Source organism: Anarhichas minor, unplaced genomic scaffold, assembly GCF_050575085.1.
Source record: "Anarhichas minor isolate MPS153535 unplaced genomic scaffold, ASM5057508v1 ptg000003l, whole genome shotgun sequence".
NCBI lineage: Eukaryota > Metazoa > Chordata > Actinopteri > Perciformes > Anarhichadidae > Anarhichas > Anarhichas minor.
This window is the reverse complement of record NW_027466449.1, coordinates 3,409,489-3,429,036: the sequence shown is the minus strand read 5'-3', so window position 1 is coordinate 3,429,036 and position 19,548 is coordinate 3,409,489. Positions and strand designations below refer to the sequence as shown.

The 19,548-nt window shown below is 40.0% G+C and overlaps 2 protein-coding genes across 5 annotated transcripts; both read left to right on the top strand.

The window, feature by feature from the left end:
- Positions 1-486: 486 nt before the first annotated feature.
- Positions 487-8,299, top strand: sgk2a (serum/glucocorticoid regulated kinase 2a). 2 transcript variants are annotated; one of them, XM_076090745.1, is made up of 13 exons: positions 517-537; positions 1,427-1,488; positions 1,793-1,850; positions 2,572-2,655; positions 4,046-4,177; positions 5,713-5,825; positions 5,961-5,997; positions 6,093-6,179; positions 6,359-6,454; positions 7,274-7,429; positions 7,828-7,917; positions 8,015-8,166; positions 8,278-8,299. In XM_076090745.1, exons 1-13 carry the CDS (start codon positions 517-519, stop codon positions 8,297-8,299), a joined length of 1,110 nt encoding a protein of 369 aa, XP_075946860.1. The 2 variants fall into 2 exon arrangements, with proteins under 2 accessions (XP_075946867.1, XP_075946860.1); XM_076090752.1 differs by lacking the exon at positions 8,278-8,299 and having other exon boundaries at positions 487-537; positions 8,015-8,170.
- Positions 8,300-11,215: 2,916 nt separating this feature from the next.
- Positions 11,216-19,215, top strand: mybl2a (v-myb avian myeloblastosis viral oncogene homolog-like 2a). Of its 3 annotated transcripts, XM_076093978.1 has the most exons (13): positions 11,216-11,474; positions 11,627-11,686; positions 12,778-12,877; positions 13,053-13,124; positions 13,255-13,347; positions 13,461-13,681; positions 13,853-13,964; positions 14,346-14,399; positions 14,623-14,846; positions 15,120-15,822; positions 16,249-16,491; positions 17,093-17,293; positions 17,408-19,215. In XM_076093978.1, the coding sequence occupies exons 1-13, from the start codon at positions 11,464-11,466 to the stop codon at positions 17,996-17,998; spliced, it is 2,685 nt and encodes an 894-aa protein (XP_075950093.1). In that variant the 5' UTR covers positions 11,216-11,463; the 3' UTR covers positions 17,999-19,215. The 3 variants fall into 3 exon arrangements, with proteins under 3 accessions (XP_075950093.1, XP_075950102.1, XP_075950112.1); XM_076093987.1 differs by lacking the exon at positions 11,627-11,686; XM_076093997.1 differs by lacking the exons at positions 11,216-11,474; positions 11,627-11,686 and adding an exon at positions 11,710-11,927.
- Positions 19,216-19,548: the final 333 nt, after the last annotated feature.

The following is a 19,548-nucleotide window of genomic DNA, read 5'->3' as shown; positions in this document are numbered from 1 at the left end:
CTCCTGAAGGGAAGAGAAACTGTAATCATGGGGACGTTTGTTTTATTTCTGTGTGTGTGACCTTTGTCAGATATGATAATGAAACAACAATATTTACCATGTAAACATGTTCACTGATGTGAACCTACACGCACGCACACACACACACACACACACACACATAGAGAATATGTAGACAATGTCCTTCATTGCGTTTCTGTTGTTCCAGCATCTTGTTCCTTACAAACCAGAACTACGAGCTCCTTAGGTTGTCATACTGAGGTCAGCAGTTTATTAGGACACACACACACACACACACACACACACACACACACACACACACACACACACACACACACACACACTGAATCCAGGCTCATGAGAACACATCTTATCTGTGCAATGAGAAAAGGCTGAAGAGATAAAGGTTCACCACCACGGTTGCATCCTGCACAGCTGCTGACCTCATGACCCTCAACATCTCCTCTCTCAGGTCTGTGAAACACTGATGCTGGACCAGTGGGAGGGGAATAGATAATGGCCATGGCACACTGTAATGTGAGTGTATTTATGTTTGCATGATGCAATTTTGCCTTATTTCATTTTGGGCCATGTTACAGGGGTTCTGCCTGCAGCCAATGTTTTAACTCTATTTTCTAGAAATGGATGTTTATTAAATATCTCTGAGTATATTTTTATTAGCGATACATCCAGGAGATCTGAGGTGAATGTGGTTGTTTGTGTTTTAGTTTTCACAACACGATTTCTTGTAATGTCAAGATATCTCCACCCCCCCCCCCCCCAAAACAAATTCCTCAATATATTAGATATATCAAACGGATGATCTCTAACAGTGGGATCTTTTCATCAGATGTTCTGTAATTACACAGTGATCATGCAATGAGAGGAAATGTGACTCCGATCCTCGTGGTTTTATTGTAAGGCTGAATATTATTTCCCTTTTGGTGCCACTGCATGTCAGAAGTTCATGGAGACCATTTTGTCTCAAAAAAAGACAATAAGTAACTGTTGCTGTTAATGGAGAACGGATGATTTCCCTCTACTAGACTGTTTGTCTCTCAGCTACGTCAAACTAGTGCAATTGAGGCCAACCTGACACTCAAGCAGCCGTGTCTGAAATCTTAAAAGCATAAACCAAATTGTCTAATAAGTTTTGCTTTACAATCTGAAAAAAAGATTTTCACAAAAGTTGTAGAAGTTGTTCAAAGAAAACAGACATTCACCCCTTTAGTTAGAGGAGTAGCTGGCCTGTGTCTGTCCCATCATCTTTGTAATGCACAGTCAGGTTGTTTGCCAACCGAAACGGGACAGAAGAAGACAGTTTATTAAGGGATGCTGATGTTTAATGGTGCAAGCGATTTTAAGTTAATGCAGTCTAATCTTTCTTTCTTTTGTTGACTTTTGTTGTGTTTGTTTTGTCCTCCAGTTGCGGTCACCATCCTCGTCTCCTCATGATGATGTCAACCTGGGACCTTCAGCAAACCCTCAGTCAGTAGCTCTGCTCTCACTAAGCAGCATGTCTATATATTACCACACAAGATATACAGCTACTAACCCAGTAAAAATGAGCTTGCATTGTCTTCACTAAAAGTGTATTTCCAGTGGTCTGGATTAGATATTTTCAGAAAATAATGCGAGGCCACTGTTAAGAGAATGGTCCATTTGAACTAAGTACTGTTTGCTCTTTGTCGGTCGCTTTTCTACCATATGTAAGCTATTACAAATATAGTACTTCAGAGTTATTATGTAATTCTGTCCACCATTTAATAAACTACTCTCGGTCTTGTTTCAGTGCCAGGCCCACTGACTTTGACTTCTTGGCCGTCATTGGCAAAGGGACCTTTGGAAAGGTAACACTGAAACAATTACTTATGTATCGATCTATGTATCTCTTTATTGTTGAATAGATATCGTGTGTTTTTCTTTCAGCAGTTTCCTGCATCTCAATCAGGTTACATATTCACCAGCAGGGAAAGTGGTTTGAACTAGACTAGTTCTCTGTGACACCAGCTGACGATAACAATGATAGACGCTATCGCAGGAATTATTGGTGGGTCGTATAGATTATAAATTACTATCAGTGGTATACTCTCAATTAGCAGCAGCTGACCTTTTTAGACAGAGGAGAGAGAGAAATAGTGAGCTGTTGCTGACTTTGCAGTTATCTGCTGACTGCTGTCTGATGAAAATGTGCTGCCTGCTTCATGAATCATTTACTTTAGAGTCCACTGAGGCCTCTTAAGGTTGACCTGAACATCATCCAATCAGACGTGTTTCATATAAGGTGTATTCCTTCTCTACTAAACTCTTCATGTGATTACGTTCCTTTGTCGGCAGGATTGTATTTTCTACATAAAAAGTAATGTTAATGAGGTTTGTGTTGGCCGCAGGTCAATGTCAGAGCTTGTATCAACACACTTCTCATATTTCTCAGTGTCATCTGTTTCCACAGATCACATATCTGTGTTGCGTTCTCAGAGGGGCTCGATGTAATGTCGTGACAGCGGTGTGTCGAGATGATGGCGCAGTCTGTTTACGAAACAAACCACTGACAAACACACCTCCATGCAGGTCCTGCTCGCCAAGCTGAAAGCGGACAACAAATTCTACGCCGTCAAAGTGCTGCAGAAGAAAGTCATCCTCAAGAAAAAAGAGGTGGGCTCCGCTCCAGCTGATCCTCGCTGGCTCCATCATTTCCTTTCCTTTATGAACGAATGAGAGTTTGGATTTTCAGAGGCGAACCATTTTTAATTCAAATCAATAATACAATGTTGCCTTTAAGCATATGATCTGATACAAACTTACCAACTACGAAATACATACTGTATTACGTTTTAGGTGATTAAGCAGATGTGATTTTTTGAGATTATGACCAGGATGTCAAAATATATACATTTATTTTGAATTACACAGTACTCCAATGTGCCAGGCTAAAGTAGATGAAGATGGAAAATAGCTCCATGAGCCAAGAGGAAAATATGTGTGTGCGTGTGTGAGAGAGAGAGTGTTATTAGTAAACAGTGTTTTAACCCAGCAACATGATCTCAATCTTATCTAATCTACAGCTTGTTCTGTACAAAGAGCAGATTTTACAACTCCCAGAAAATAAACGGAGCCACTTCTTTGTTCGTGTCCGACAACACGACGACAATATCTGATCAAACACACTTGTCCTCCTTTGATTCGTTTGCTTCTGCTGAAGTTGAAGTGCTCAGTGTTTTTTTTCCGAGAGGAAACGATTGGTCTGTTTTTTTCTTCTCTTTTAGTCTCTTTCTGCCGTCCAGTCCTAGAAAACGGATGACCCTTTCCCTCATTAACAAAGAGTCAGTGTTTCCATCAGACAGGAAGAGAATCTGAAACAGCATTTAGACAATTATTACGCATTAAAACTCTGTTGACGACCAGATTCATATTTTCTCGTCAGTAGCTTTGATACTTTTTCAATATATGTTACCTTTTTAATTAAGTAAAAAATAACTTTATTGAACAATAAAATTGTGCAAACTCCACATTGTTGTGTGGACAACATGCCTTGACAAATGTGATCAGATTATTATTATGAATTTAATGTACATTCTAAGAAAATAAATTCTGAAGAAAATTAAAATATGCTTATTTACAATGAAAGCTTAAGATAGAAATAAAATATTTAAACTGCAATTGACAATATGTACTGCATACTTCTACTGAGCAGCTAAAGTACTACAAATAGGCCTGTTTCACAGCAGACATGTTGTCTTGTCATTGTAGGAAACGCCCAGGTGTTAACGATGGCTCTGTTCAATTAAAGTGACAGTGAGCGAACTATACCAGGACCCTGAAATCAAAGCAGCTACATACAAATGAATTAATCATTAGATTCATTATTTACACCTGTGCTTTTCATTCTGTGAAAATGTAACTGTACCCCACAAACATTAACAAATACACTTGAGTACACAGTGGTGATGTTCAGGAAAATGTGTTTTCTGTATGATTGGTGTATTTGTGGCATTTTAATTAAATGTAGTCATCACTGTCTCACTCTGATGTCTTCTCTCTTTAGCAAAAGAACATCATGGCAGAGAGAAATGTACTGCTGAAGAGTCTGAAACATCCCTTTCTGGTTCGGCTCCACTACTCCTTCCAGACTCCAGAGAAGCTCTACTTTGTCCTCGACTATGTGAATGGTGGAGAGGTATGCGTCTTAAACTAAATAAATAGTGAAAGAAACTTGATCACCATATTTCCTCAAATAAACACCGGGGCCTGTATTTACCTCAACAGCAACTCTGTTTTATAAGTAGGATTGGTCGTATTTTAGTACAAAAACTAGTTCCCGCTTGACCTGTTAAAGATTACGCTGTTATTACAAACTCAACACTTCTTGTAACTGCTAACAACAAAATTATATTATATTTTTATTTTTACACACACACACACACACACACATAGACCCGCAGTGACTGAAATGCCAGTAGGCAACTATACTTTAGATGAGTACCTTAATCCAGAACAACAAAGTGTTGAAAATAACATGATTACCAGTATATTGTTGAATTTATTCAATTAAAGTGGTAGAAATGTACACAGGCACCAAGAGTTTATCTACACTTGTGTTTTCCCTGGCCTTAATTTTTTGGGCTTTGTGTCGATCACGCCCCCTGCCGTTATCGGAAGCCCGGCTTTTAACTAACTACCGTTTTTTATTTGAGGAAATACGTTATGTTTTTATGGCATAAAGTTAGAAATGGTGTGCTAGCTGTTTTGGGGAAAATGTTAAACTTAGCTGAATGTTAGTACCAGTCACCATGTTCATTTTAACACCTTGTAGACTTTATAATTTGTGTGTGCATGTGTGTGTTTGTGTTACCTATAGTCAGATTTCCTGGTTTATCATGACAGAAAGTGCTCTGACTGCACATAGATCAACATCCTGATAGAAAGGAGGCAACAGGATCTTTATTCTAAGAAGCATTATAATGGCAGAGCTGTTATCATCAGAAAGATGCGACTCCTTTTCTCACTTATGGACTCATTTGGATAATTGTACCAAATTGTCACTAATTTACAGACAAAGCTGTATACAGTCTATTGGACAGAGCCAGGCTAGCTGTTTCCCCCTGCTTCCAGTCTTTATGCTAAGCTAGGCTAACAAGCTGCTAGCTGTAGCTTCATAATTCACCTATAGACATGAAAGTGGTATCAATGTCCTCATCACTCAAGTGCATTTCCCAAAATATTGTACTATTGGTTTGATAAGTAAAATTGCCACACATAACATCTTCTATTTTCTAAAAATGTTCCTGGGAAAACATTTTTAAAACTATAAATAGTATTTAGTTTACTTATTCTGCCAGGGTTGTATATGTTTTTATGGCTATTAGTGTCAAAAAGTCCACATTGTGAATAAACTGGAGTAAGACCTGGTTTAGCATCATATCATCTTATCCTTGTACATTTTGGTTCCTTGTTGCTCATCTGGACACAGCAGGCTGCACTTTAACAATGTCCAAATAAGTAATCCTTTATTTACTCATATCAAACAAAGTCAGACACAGCTCGTTGGCGTGCAGCCAGCAGAACTGTTTTCTAACACAGAAACTTTGCTGTCTCTTCATCCCTCAATAATTCTCTGTCCTCCTCTAACAACTAAATGTAATTTTGATTTCTCCCTCCAACCTCTCCACGCTCTGTCTATCTGTCCATCCACCTTTCTCTCTCTTTCTGTAGCTGTTCTTCCACCTGCAAAGAGAGAGGTGTTTCTCCGAGCCCAGAGCAAGGTTCTACGCAGCCGAGGTAGCGAGCTCCATCGGCTATCTTCACTCTCTCAACATCGTTTACAGGTCAGAACATTTATGACAATACCGTTATGAGAGTTGGCCCCAATCATTATCTATTACACCCGAACCGTAGCGACACAAAACAGTAAATTCACAAATGATCTATCATAATAATCTTCTCATTCTTATCTGTTACAGAGATCTGAAGCCAGAAAATATTCTCTTAGACTTTCAGGTGAGTCCAATTCCTCACATTTGTTTTTTGTAAACTTCAACTCCTCTATATGTTTTAGTCTTTTTTTGCATTGCATTATTTATTGTTGTGTGCAGGGCCATGTGGTGCTGACAGATTTTGGGCTGTGCAAAGAAGGTATAGAGCCTGAGGGCACCACCTCAACTTTCTGTGGGACTCCAGAAGTAAGTAAAGAATACAACTGTATATCATAAATGATTAGGTCTTTTATTCCAAATGAGCAGTTGACAACTCAACTTTTTACTGACTAAGAACTGTGGCCTTTTAATCTAGTTAGAAAAACCAGTTGTAGAAAGAGGATTTGTCCATGCCCATCTGTTTCTATCTGTTTCTCTGTCTGCAGTATTTGGCACCAGAGGTTCTTCGTAAGGAAGCATATGACAGGACAGTGGACTGGTGGTGTCTGGGAGCAGTGACCTATGAGATGATCTACAGCCTGGTATGTGAGTTTGTGTGTGGCTGATTGGTACGGTATCCCTTTTTAGAAGCATCTTCATGTTTGACTAGACAATACAGTATATCCTGTGTGCAAGGTCGACATTTTCATTTGAGGGTGGGGCTAAAGTAAATCTCAGTGTCCAAATAAGAACAGGTTCAGCCTCTAGGGACCATGACCACATGCTTAGTACATTTCATGGTGACCTGTCTGTCAGATTTTTATGTTTTCTTTATGTACAAGTACATGATTTGGCCTGGTAGTGATGCAAGAGAAAAGGTCAGAGCATCTCTGTCCATAATTGTCTGCAGAAAATGTTGTAGAGACTAAAATGTCTCAACAGCTATTGGATGGATTGCCATTAATTAAGATTAGTTTCAGACATTCATGTTCCCCTCAATGAATTGTAATTACTTTATGTACCCTTTATCATTTCCTCCAGCACCACCACAAGGTCAACACTTTAGTTTAAACAAAATTCACCAGATTCCTATCAGCCTCCGCTGTACTTTCTGTTTAGTGCTAATTAGCGTTAGCATGCCAACACACTAAATTAAGATGGTGAACATAGTAATATTACTGTATCTGCTGAATAGCGGCTGTTAGCATACTGATGTTAGCATTTAGCTCAAAGTACTGCCGCTATGCCTGAGTACAGTCTCGCGGAGCCACTAGCTTGGCTGAGGACTCTTGTTTACACAAATAGAATATGTTGATTTAGCATTTATGTATTTCTATATGAAATGCTACAACTTGTGCCCCTTATAATATATTATTTTTAATATACTGTTTATACTGTTTGCACCCATCCCTCCGCTTCAGCCTCCTTTCTACAGCCGTGACGTCGATGAAATGTATAACGGGATCCTTCACAAGCCGCTGCCACTTCCTCCGGGGAAGTCTGACGCTGTCTGCTCTCTGCTGGTGGGTCTTCTGCAGAAAGACCAGCACAGACGCCTCGGGGCCATCGCCGACTTTGTGAGTCTGTCTTTCAACTGTTGCTACACATGAAAACAGGCGGTTTCCCAGACAAGAAATAAGCCTAGTCTTAGACAAGGGAAGATCAAACTCCATTAAATGCTGCTTTAGTCAAGGACTCGGCTTATTCTAATTTTGTGAAACTAGCCTCTTACAGTATGAGACATCTTTTAAAGGGATTTGGACCTTTTCTGAGAACCCTCTGAGAAAATTTACCAAGATGACATCACCTTCATACTTTATTTCTCATTGTTTGAAACAACATAGAGTGCCGTGAAAATCTCTATTGGAGTGCCAGTTTGTCCTCATAAATGTGTTTTGGGATTTCTGAACAGAAGGAATGGAAAATGCCAGTATGTACAGTACACATGTATAACATTTCTCTATTTTATTTACAGTTAGAAATAAAGAACCACATATTTTTCTCTCCAATCAACTGGGACGACCTTTACCACAAGAGAATCACTCCTCCTTACAACCCGAATGTGGTGAGTTTTTTCAGGCTGTCTGTATGTGTCAACTCATCCATTACTTGCATATATATAGTCATGCTTTATCAGTTACAATGATTGTTTCATCTTTTAGAGAGGCCCAGCTGACACTCAACATATTGATCCAGAGTTCACCAGAGAAATGGTTCCTAACTCGGTGAGTCGGAGCCCGGAGCTCAACGCCAGCAGCAGCTCCAACAACGCATTCAATGGGTTCTCCTTTGTCGGCACTGAGGACAGTTTTCTGTGAGGCAGGAGTTAATTGTTCCAATGTTTCAACACTGTAATCGAATCAGCGGAGTGAGCACAACTCTTTTGAGTCTGGTGAGAATAAGAGCTCCTCATGTACTATTGCCGAAATCCTACGTGGCATCTATAATGTTTGACTACTGCATGGATTTCAAAACGGTTCCTCTTGAGGGTGTAGCAGTGAGGGATCACGCCTGCAATGGACACATTTACGGTTAAAATATATAACACTTTTTTTGCCTGGAAGTCACAGGTCTATTCTTAGAGAGATAGCGAGGATCGTTATGAATGTGTTACCTAATATTCAGGGCTGGCAAGAAGTAGGACCATCTTTAAGATGCAGTGCAAATTATCTTTATTCCATTCCTTTACAATGGAATTAAGAGTGTGTTTTATTATTATTATTATTATTATTTTATAAACAGATATTGTCATATCGTGTGGAAAAAAACACAAAGTTGTCTTCCTGTGTACATCCATACTTAGAACTCAATTTTCCTGATAAAGGGCGCAAACGCAGGCAAAATCTCCGGGCGAAACACAAATGGGCATGACCATCAAACTTTCGGCAATTTTTGGTGACCACAGAAGTTGGTGAAAACCAGGCGCAGCTGCAAGAGGTGTGAGTGTAATCCTCTGCCATGGAGTTTGCTCTGAGCGGAAGGAAAATAATAATATTAAAAGTAATAACGAGGAAAATGTAATGAGTAAGGAATAAAGTTGCTGCTGTGTAAAATCACGGCCCATCACAGCCCATCTCTCAAATGAGAGACTGCAGATGAAACACATGCATCATCTGTCACAGTGATATATATATACATATACACATATATATATATACACAGTGATGTATAGATGTTTAAACTACACAGAAAAGATCTGACGTTCTACGTACGATCTTCTTGTGCAAAGACAGCTAAAGACGTGACAGACTGATGATAAAATAACGTCCAATATGTTTTGTTCTTCGTCAAAGACCAAAAGAAAGTCCTCACCACAGTGGTCTCGTTTGTTTATAACAATTAAGAGTCAAAGGTAATTTGTAGATGATGCACTGATTTTAGAAAACGGTCCTTGTAGCACCTTTTAAAAAAATAGATAATTACATAGCAGATGGTGATAGCTATTAGACATGCTAAAACAGTTAATGTTATACAGAAAATACTTTATGCAACATACAGTAGTATCTTTGCAGTAGGATTATCTACCGTGGTAATTAATGTAATTATATCAATGTTAACCATGAAGTGCCTCTCTGCCTTAAATATGAAGTTGGTGATTGATGGTGCTTGACGTTGGCAGTAACGGGTGATACACTTGCATCTGAAGTCCTTGCATTTTATTTGTATTATGTCATTTATATGTACTTAAAGCCCTGTTTGTACACCCGATATTAAAGATGCTCTTCTCTTCCAAATCCTAAACATATCATGTTCCCATTTACCTTCTTAGAAAAACGTCTGCTTCTAAAACTGTAACCCTGCATGCCAAGCTGTTGATCCCTGACTGAACCTGTAAACAGAGAAGTTAAAGGTGCCGGGTGTGTGTGTGTGTGTGTGTGTGTGTGTGTGTGCGTGCGTGTGTGTGTGTTTGTGTACATAGAAAACGTGTTAATAAATCAAATATGTCAAAACAGTTATGTGTTCTTTTGGATGAGCAATTAAACATGTGTGCATAACAGAAACAGTGTTCAGTGACCAGCTTGTAAATGTTGCATGTTATCAAAAATCACCTCACCTGAGTGATGATGACCTTTGCTGAGATTACAGGTAGACTATTTATCTGCGTAGTGAATTTAGATTTAGACCAATAGGTAAATTATTAACCCCAGAAAGAAAGAAATAAACAGGTGGAGAATTGTGACCTTATTAGAATATTATCTACATTACTGTACAACTGCGCCACTCAGAGGTCAAAATGACAAACACAACATATGATCAGTGTCTGATTCTGATGGATTTAAATACATATAAATAAAAACAGAAGTCAGAAGGCTTCGAAATAAACACATGCAGAAATGTGCGTAACATAGCAGTATGTATTACCACCTTTTCATTATGTGGTAAATAGAATTTTACTAATTTTGGATAAAGATAACAGATTTAATGTGACATTAAGGTGCAATGCTGTCAGAAATAAACATTCAAAATATGGCAATATGCGGACGTGGAGAGGGCCAAAGTGTGATGGAAAAATATTGGTTTAAGTAACAGTGAGGAACCAATTAGCAACACTGTTGAAGACTGCAGGGATGATATGAAACAAGCAAAGTGAACAAGGATGTACAACTTAGGTTCACCACATTAACATTAAGAATAACAGAGATGAAGCCGAAATAAGTACAATGATGCTGGATTACATTAAACTGATTCGTAGCCTATAGCAGAAATGCTCACTGATTTCGTAAATAGGTTAGTGTGATGCTAAGTGTCCTTAATACACAGTCAATAAAACGTTCACGAATACAATATATGTGTGCGCAGATTTAGTTTACATAATGGACAAATACCTTTTCACTTCGCACATCAATTTGCAATAACAAATTTGCTACGTTGTGGTCAGAATGGGTGTTTTATATAAAGCGGGCCACACTTGATGGAATGCATAGCTTCTTTGTTGGATTGTCTCCCAACGTGTTACTTGACATCTTTGTTACTATACATCCATCTTTTTGGAATGCTTATATATTCAGATAATTTTTATGGGATGCATATTGTTTTAAAAAATGATGGGAAAGGTTTCAAGATATGCTGTTGATGTGTTGTAGACTTCTCGTGCTAGCTGTAGCACTAGAACGGCTAACTGCAAGGCTATTACTTGGTGAAATATTCTCAACTATCCTCTAAAAAAAGAATCGAAAAATATACCGTTCAGGAATGTTTGATCGACACTGGTTATTTATTTTGTATTACCAATGTGTTAACGTTAACGTCAGAGGGGGAAATGGAGAGTAACCAGTCAAAGTCTGTGCAACAGCAGTCGTTAGCCGTTAGCCTCGGTTGAAACCGTTTCTCACGTGGACCGTTTCCGGGGAGTAGTGTACTGGATAGCCATGGTAGTAGTGTTCTTGAACACATCCTCTGTTCAGTCCCGGGTAATATTTCTATCGATACAACATCGCGAGTTATTTAACTGTTAATGCATTTTAATAATTAACACACATTTCATTACGCGTGTGTTATTTGAACTCCGTAAAAATACTGATTGTTTTAGTTGTTGTTAAACTCATAACTACTCCAGCAGCCGTTGCGAGCTCCAGTCTGAATCTCGAGCAGAGTAGCAGAGACAGGAGGGATGTCGCGCGGGTAAGTGAAGGAGGCATTAAGGTTCCTAGATGATAACGTTGCCTATTTTATTCGAGGGGTTGCATTGCGTTGTAGTGTGTGTGAGAGTGTGAGACGACTGTTTCCTCTCCCTCATGTCGTTTAAAAGCCGTTGTTCTGTTGTGTCATGGTAGTGAGCTGGAACAGCTGGACCCGGCGGTATTCCAGAAGCAGTTGCACAATCTGAAATTTAGGTAGGCATTTCTGTGTTCTCAACACTGTCATGTCAGCAAACTTTCTCCATCACAGTCGAAATCGACATGATCACAAACGCCTCATATTCGCCGATACAATTGTTGCGGTTGCGTTACGTTACATGCGCCGCTGGAGGCGCTATACTTTCTGAATTTAAAGTCAACGTTTCTTCAAGCGTGCTCATGGTGTTTGGTAGGCACGTTAGCTGAGGTTAGCTTGAAGTTAGAGCCAAGTTGCAATGTAAGTTAATTCGTTTGGCAATCATTTTTGACTCATCAATCGCAATAATTCTGTCTTGAGAGTTGCCCCGTGTGATGTTTGGACACACACGTTCGCTGCATGATTTATATGTATGTCGTGGTCACTGTTTGGTTTGCACAAGCTAATGTTAGCTACTAAGCTATGTCAACTTTTCTGGGGTCAGTTAAGCTAATGCTAGCTCATGCTAGCTCGCTGCTCTGGAGCACAACATGCATGCTTGTCTAGGTTTAGGACGGGAAAGTGAAATACAGAGGCTTTGTACTCAAGGAAACAGTTACAAGTTAGCTAACTATATGTCAGTGTAGTGTTAATTAACTATTTGTATATTGTATGTTAAACATGCAAGGTTGCAAGTCTGTGGCAACTCTGTTAGTCTTGGCTTCAACTAATCTCTTTGATGCATTGCGAACAACTGTCGGTGTTATAGTAATATATTCTAGTATTTTAATGTTGGGCACTTTAAATGTACCACTTAAACACACTTAATGAAGACATAAGTTCTGTTGATTTAAACCGGAAAGCTAAACATTAGTCTGTTTTTACATCTGCAGCTGAAACGTCTGACGCTTCACCAATGCAAGCTGGATGGAATTGTGTTCAAATGATAAAAATTAAATTTAAACTGAACAGCATCCATTATATAGTCCATATCAAACATGTCATATGTTCATATTTATTTACACTTTGGAAGCAGAGATGTCTAATAATTCTCTAGTATGTCTTCTCACTCTTAATAGTCTATAAATTGATTGGCCCAGCTGAAGGTTTTGTTTTCATGACAAAATCTATTAATACATGTTTAAATTATTGGTTATCTGTCTGGTTGCAGCATGGATGAAGAAGATGATAGTACAATGTGCATTGACACTGACTCGGACGCAGCAGATAAGAACGATGGTACCAAGTCAGTCAAATGGACTCAGGAAGAGGTGAGTGAAGAGAATACTTTGACCTTAATATGTATGTTTCAGATATTCATCTGATTATATTATCTTTAGAGCAACACCCGATGATTTCCAGTAGATTATTATGTTCGTGTCAGTGAAGTAACAAAGCTTACACTAAACTATACTGAATCTGAACTGATTCCTTTTTTGTGTGCAGGATGAAAATCTCAAAATCCTGATCAGCAACTTTGGGAAAAAAGATTGGAAAACCATAGCCAGTTTTTTTCCGGTAAGTATTCAGCAGAAGCAAAGTTACTTGAGTGAGAGAGAATGAATGAAACAGCAATGTAAACTTTTAAAGGAACAGAGGATGCAGATCTCTGATTGCTTGCTAATCTCTTCTTCTTTTGTTTTGGTAGGGGCGGACAGAATTCCAGTGTATGCATCGCTGGAGAAAGTACCTGAATCCTGATTTAGTCAAGGGCTTCTGGTCCAAAGAGGAAGACGATAAGGTAGAAGAAATGACACTGAACATCAGATACAGACTATGCTTGAACCCAGTTTGTAGTTAAACTGTCCCATCTCACTCTCTCCTCCTGTGTTAACATGCATTTGCTCTGGACAGATAGTAGAGCTGGTGGACAAGTACGGCTTCAAACACTGGTCGTTGATTGCCAGGCACCTGAAAGGACGGGTGGGGAAACAGTGTCGTGAGCGCTGGCACAAGCACCTCGATCCACTGCTCAAAAAGAGCTCCTGGACCAACGAAGAAAACCTCATCATCTACAAAGCCCACTCACTTCTGGGAAACCGGTGGGCTGAGATTGCCATGCTGCTCCCTGGAAGGTGGGTTAGCTGTGATTGATTTGTTGAAGTTTAACAATATGGATGACGGGCAATCAAATGCATTATTTGGTAGTTATTGTTAAAATAAGAGGGTGAATGTAACAACGTATCAGCCTGTTTAACCAGAAATGACACAGAGACTTGAATGTATATTTTTGATTCCTCTCGCAGGACTGACATTGCTGTGAAAAATCACTGGAACTCAACCATCAAACCAGAGTTGGACTTGTACAAAGACGACGCTGACATTATTTCCCTTGATATTCAACAGTTTGAAGGAGAGGTACAGTACCTGTTTAGTTTAGCACATACTGTGTAATACTTATCACTTTCAGCTTCCACACCGTTTGTACAAATGTTTTTTTTCCTCAATGATTTCTTAGCAAGCAAATATGAATAGATTATAAATGAATGAAAATGGTTAATGGATTAGATTATGCCAGTTGATTAATCATCATAGTGATGTAGCAGGTAAAATGTTGGTTGGTTACAGTTTTACATTTTTTTTAAAGAAAATGCTACTTGCTACATATTATGAAATCAATAATAATATACTAATCTAATCATTATATGGGCTACAGGTCAGACTATGACAGAAGAAAACGCTTTGGTGTCATTTATTGTACTACACTATTGCGCATTCACATTATATGTTGTTTTACAGGTGGACTTCAAGTGTGACGTTGTATTAGACACTGAACCAGTAATTCCTAAAGTGGTAAGCTTGCTATGATGATTTTCTTTTATGACTCAGAAACTTTTACCAAAGTACAAACACTCAAATTTCAAAAAAGTTACTATTAAGTAAGTAAGTTAACACAATAATCACCAGACTTGACTGGATTTGTAGGGGTGGTCCTGGACTCATGCCTGTCATATTCTGCTGTGATGTCTCAGCTGGCAAGCTTGGTATGGCTCACCTACTCTCTGCTTTGCTGCAGGTCAGGCCAGTGAAGGAAAAGAAGGCGGCATGTCAGAAAGTCAAGCAGAAGACGGTCGCTCTGCTTCCACAGACTTTAGCGTCCACGAGTCCCTCCTTGCCCCACAGTTCGAGTTCCAGTCCCAGCTCCAGCTCAGGCGCTGCACCAGCAGCTGCACCGGTGGACCCGAAGAAGTTTACCAGCGCGGCACTGAGGATGATCTCTGAAGACATGCTGCCGCTCAGGTGACCTGTTGAAAGTGTCCTTGTTGGGTTGTTGTCCAAAGTTGGCAAAATCCCCAAGTTTGTTAATCCCTAAGTCGAATAGGTGATCTCATGGGTCTATATACCCAGGATGATGTCGTGTGTGTCAGTAGACTTAACAGCAACAGAGGGCTAGTTGTATATTCTGTATGAATACTAAATACACATCAAACCACCAATCTAGATCACACACACTCGCACACATCATTTGCAAATGCACAATGCCAATGTAGCTTCCTTTTTTGTTCCCCACAGTTTTGTTGAAGGCGCAGGCTTCCGGTCATTCATGAGTACCATCAGTCCTGAATGCAGCAAGCTATCCCAGCGGGCCATGGGCCTACAGCTCTATGATGAAGTGGAGAGAACCATCAAGCCTCGGCTCATCCGGGATCTTAAAGCCTGCCTTGCCAAAACCAAAGATGGCGAGAGTGCAATTCATGTCACGTTTGACCTCTGGGCAGGGAATCAATCCCACCCAGCGGAGGAGCCCATTGTCGTTGTGCAGCTCCACTTCGTCAGTGATTCCTGGCAGATACGCCGTCCCATTGTAGCCTTCCGCCACCTCAGCCACAAAAACCTCAGCACGGCTGTGGCCAGGGAGCTTGAAGGTGTGCTATTGAGCTACGGCCTCTTTCCTCCCAGCATCGGCTACGTGCTCGCAAACCAAGCCAAAGAAGCACTGTCTGGGAACAACTTGTTCTGCGACTACAAGATCATGTGCTCATCCAACCGGGGAGAACCCGATGGAGAAGAGATGGTGGCATTTCTGTCAGACCAGATGTCTGAAACAGAGTCCCCCTTTTCAGAGCTACAGATTGGGACTAGAACCACCTGTGTGGCTCACACATTGCAGCTTGTGATTAAGGAGGCACTGAAGAACTCCAGGGTGGTGGAAAACCTGCTCTCGCAGGTCCACAACGTGGTGGCTTTCTTTAGGAGCAGCGCCTACTGGAGCGAGGTAAGAGAAACTAAAAATGATTTTGCAATTGTATGTTACACTGTGTTATATTTGTCTTGCAAAGGTACATAAACCAGGTCAGCAAGTCTGTTTTTCAGATTTTTATAGATTTTACATGCAAAGATGAAACGACAGCACCAGTGTGTCTTGTTTTAAATATGTATTCATTAGCACTGATTATTAAACCTTTCAAACTCAGAGTGTGCAGACAAAAAATAAATGATATCTTCATCCCCAACCTTCGTCTTAAAGGTTTGTTTCTGAGCTGTAGAGTTATGTGAAACCAAAGCTGATTATTTGAGGTGGAAAAGCTAATTAACATAATCGTTCAATTGAGGTCTAACAATACTATTTTTGTTTATGGACAGACATTATATGATTTTCTTTCCTGTGTTGTTGACCGTTTTGTATCATTGTCTTGTTTAGGTCCTGTTGAAGGAGTGCAACGTTTCCCTGTGCCCTTCCTCCAGTAGCTGTCGCTGGAACTCCATGATGCTGTCTTTACGCCGCATGGTGCAGGAGTCGGCCTGGACCGCCATCATGGCTCTCCTGGCCCAGGCCCGCATAGAGGCTAACGACACAGCCAGCGCCCCGCCTCTGGTCATGGCCAAGAGGGAGCAAGTGATTGACATCCTGGGTCTCCTTGAGCCCTTTGAGGAGGCCTTGCAGGTAAAACAGAAAGTTAATTTCATGGATGTAGTGTAATATAATGTTTTACAAAGATCACACACAATTGTAAAATGTAGTATTACTTGTAAATATTAGTTGTTTTTTAGAACCCTAACCTTTTTAGAAATATTTAAATTGGAATTTCCACGTTTTACTTGTTACTTTTTGGGATATTTATTCTGGTAAAATATGAACCAATCAGCTTAAGAAGAGATATAAACAGGGTTGATATCACTCCAAGTAATGACATTGAAATGACCATCTTTTAATATTAAGCACTTTAGCTTCATGTCAGCCCACATTGTGTTACATGTTCTTAAACAAAACCTATTATTGGCTTATTTGGTGTTAAATACAATGAAGTCTGTTGACAAATGTTCTGAATTGGGCAGTTTGAATTACTGAAACAAAGAAAACAAAAACATTACGATCATTAATGTTGCAGCACTAATGCCCTTATTTGTCAATTGTACATTGCACCTTGCTTCATGGATTAGAGACTATATATTATATACATGCATAGAAATACAGTATTATAGTGTTGGGGTATTGTTAATAGAAGATTATGTGAGATCATTTCCCGATGCTTCTTCTAACTCAGGTCCTGCAAGGAAATGGAGTGACCATCTCTTTCATCACGCCATCCCTGATTGGCCTTGATAAGACATTGGAGAGCCTGGTCACCAACTACTCCCACTTCAACAAGGCCCTGCGCACAGGCATCCACACACACTTCCAGTCCCTGATTCACCAGAAGGACATGATATTAGCTGCTGTGCTCGACCCCAGGATCAAACTGCAGGTATTGAATTGAAACATTGCCGTTGTGTCATGCTTTGCCACTTTGCATCCACAGAGCGGAATCAGAATCACTCGAAATCAGAACTCTCATCCTTTCTTGAATGTTTTTTTCCAGCCGTTTTCTGATGCCAAACTGGAGGACCAGACAGGTTTCCTAACACCCCCGTCAAAGTATCAGGCTCGCACCATCGTGGAAGCCACACTAGGAAGCATGGGGGCCTCAGCCACTCCCTCTGTAGAGGCAGATAACGACCAGACAAGCAAGGAGCAAGGTGGCAAAGAGGCGAGTCGAGACAACGCACCGATGGAGGCATCTGGTGGCAGCTCAGTTGACGGCAACTGCAACGGAGTCGGCGAGAACGATCTCAAGCGCAAGTCCATCTTTAACTTCCTCCAGCCTCCGGCAAAGACCATGAAGACGGCAGAGCTCGATATGTACCTCTCCGAACCACTGTGGGAAAGCAACAGCAGCGTGTTGTACTGGAAATCTGCAGCTCGGTTCCCCCTGCTCCAGGGCGTTGTCAAGAAGCTGCTGGCAGCACCGGCCACCTCGGGGGGCTTCGACCGGCTGTGTCCGATGGCAGCGTGTATTGTAAAGGCCAAGAGGAACCGCCTGCCTCCTCACACCACAGAGAGACTGCTTCTGTACAAAAACTCTTTGAAGACAAAGACTGTGAAAAAGCCCAGTGGGGTCGCCAAACACTGATTGGTTAAGTGACAATTGGGGCCCACACATTTGCTTCTCCATACAACATGCTATGCTTCCACACCCAACTGTCACCATCCTTCTTAAATTAAATTCCTTTGAATGGTGAATTTAAATAACTGAATTATTTTTGCAGTAGTAGTCAACAGCAACATAATATATTAAAAGTATATTGAAAATAAGGGCAATCCACTCAGAAATATCTCTTTAGTTGAAATAGCAAGATTTAGCACGATGGCAGCCAGCAGGCTACAGTCACAGCACACAAACGGTTGCCATTTCTCTGTGGACTGAGAGTGAAAGGCAGCTTCTCTTTGTCCTTCACACAAGGTAGCTTAACTGCATTCCAAAAACAATGTAGAATAAATGTTATATTTGAGTACAATTCAACACTTTAAAAATGTAATCCAGTGTGAATTAAGATGCCTTGAGAGCATGCATTCTCTGAAGGCCTTGTGCTGCTGCTAACTTGTTACAGACAGGAGAAAATGAGGCTTCTGTGGTCAAACATTATCTGACTTTGTGACTCCTACTGGTCGTGGTAAAAAAGACCCTGGCAGACAGCAATGCTCCTTATGCCACTGAAATTATTTGAAAGATGCTTAAATCTGCAATATGAGTGCTGCACATCACAGCTTTAACACCAGCTTGTGTCTGTGCATTGAATATTTGTTGCTGTACTGTGCATGAATTGTCTATTCAGTATCTAAATCAAAACGTTTAAGTGATATTTTCTCGTAAAACAATGTAGGAGTGCCAGAAAATACGCTGTACATTTTTATGTTTTTCTTCCTTCTAATTTATTTGTTTTGTATGGCGTACAGCAGATAGACTGTATCGGATCACTTGGTGTAAATTGAATGAGAGACTGTCCTTTTCCACTTTAAAATCCATGTTTATTATCTTAGTCTTTGACAATTTTTCTTATTTTTGTAAGGTGCTGCAATAAGTGTTCTCAAGAGTCTTGATGTTCAGCTGTTTTTGCTCCTAAATGATTTGTAATGTCCCGATGGGAAAGGTCAGTTTCTTACGTTGGCAGGTAGACTTTTACACAAACTAAAGTTCACATTGAATGACTAACTGATTTTAATGCAGTGATGATTGTTCGTTATTGTGGTAAACAGTAGTATGAACTTGAGCCCTTTGACCTCTCCACATGGGAATATCCAGGGAATGAATTTGTATTAAAAAATAAAGCTATTTTCTGTACCCCACGATTTTCACGTCCATTTCTGTGTTTTCTAAGAGCACTATCTGGGTTATAATATAACTAATACTACAATCAGCTGGGAGCAGTTAGTTAGTGTGCAGAGTAATTTAACCTGAGCACTCCAGACTGAAAGGATTAAGAATAAAATCTACCGATCAATACAGTCAAAGAAAGCTATTTGAATACCAATGTTTAGAATGTAATTTAAACGTTTATATAAAAAAATAAGATGCGTTTAATGAGTAATCATAGTTAAAAGACATAAGTGCTCTATGTTCAGCCAGTTGCTCCGTGATTGGCTGGACAGACCGCCTACGTCAGACGAAAACAGTGCGTCTGC

Excerpts from the sequence above, each read along its gene's own strand:
- sgk2a (XM_076090745.1), top strand. The coding sequence starts at position 517 with ATGGCCATGGCACACTGTAAT. Across the intron at positions 5,826-5,960 it reads TCTCTCAACATCGTTTACAG|AGATCTGAAGCCAGAAAATA; the intron begins GTCAGAACATTT and ends TATCTGTTACAG. Across the intron at positions 8,167-8,277 it reads GGCACTGAGGACAGTTTTCT|AAATCCTACGTGGCATCTAT; the intron begins GTGAGGCAGGAG and ends GTACTATTGCCG.
- mybl2a (XM_076093978.1), top strand. Across the intron at positions 14,847-15,119 it reads GAAGACATGCTGCCGCTCAG|TTTTGTTGAAGGCGCAGGCT; the intron begins GTGACCTGTTGA and ends TGTTCCCCACAG. Across the intron at positions 16,492-17,092 it reads CCTTTGAGGAGGCCTTGCAG|GTCCTGCAAGGAAATGGAGT; the intron begins GTAAAACAGAAA and ends CTTCTAACTCAG.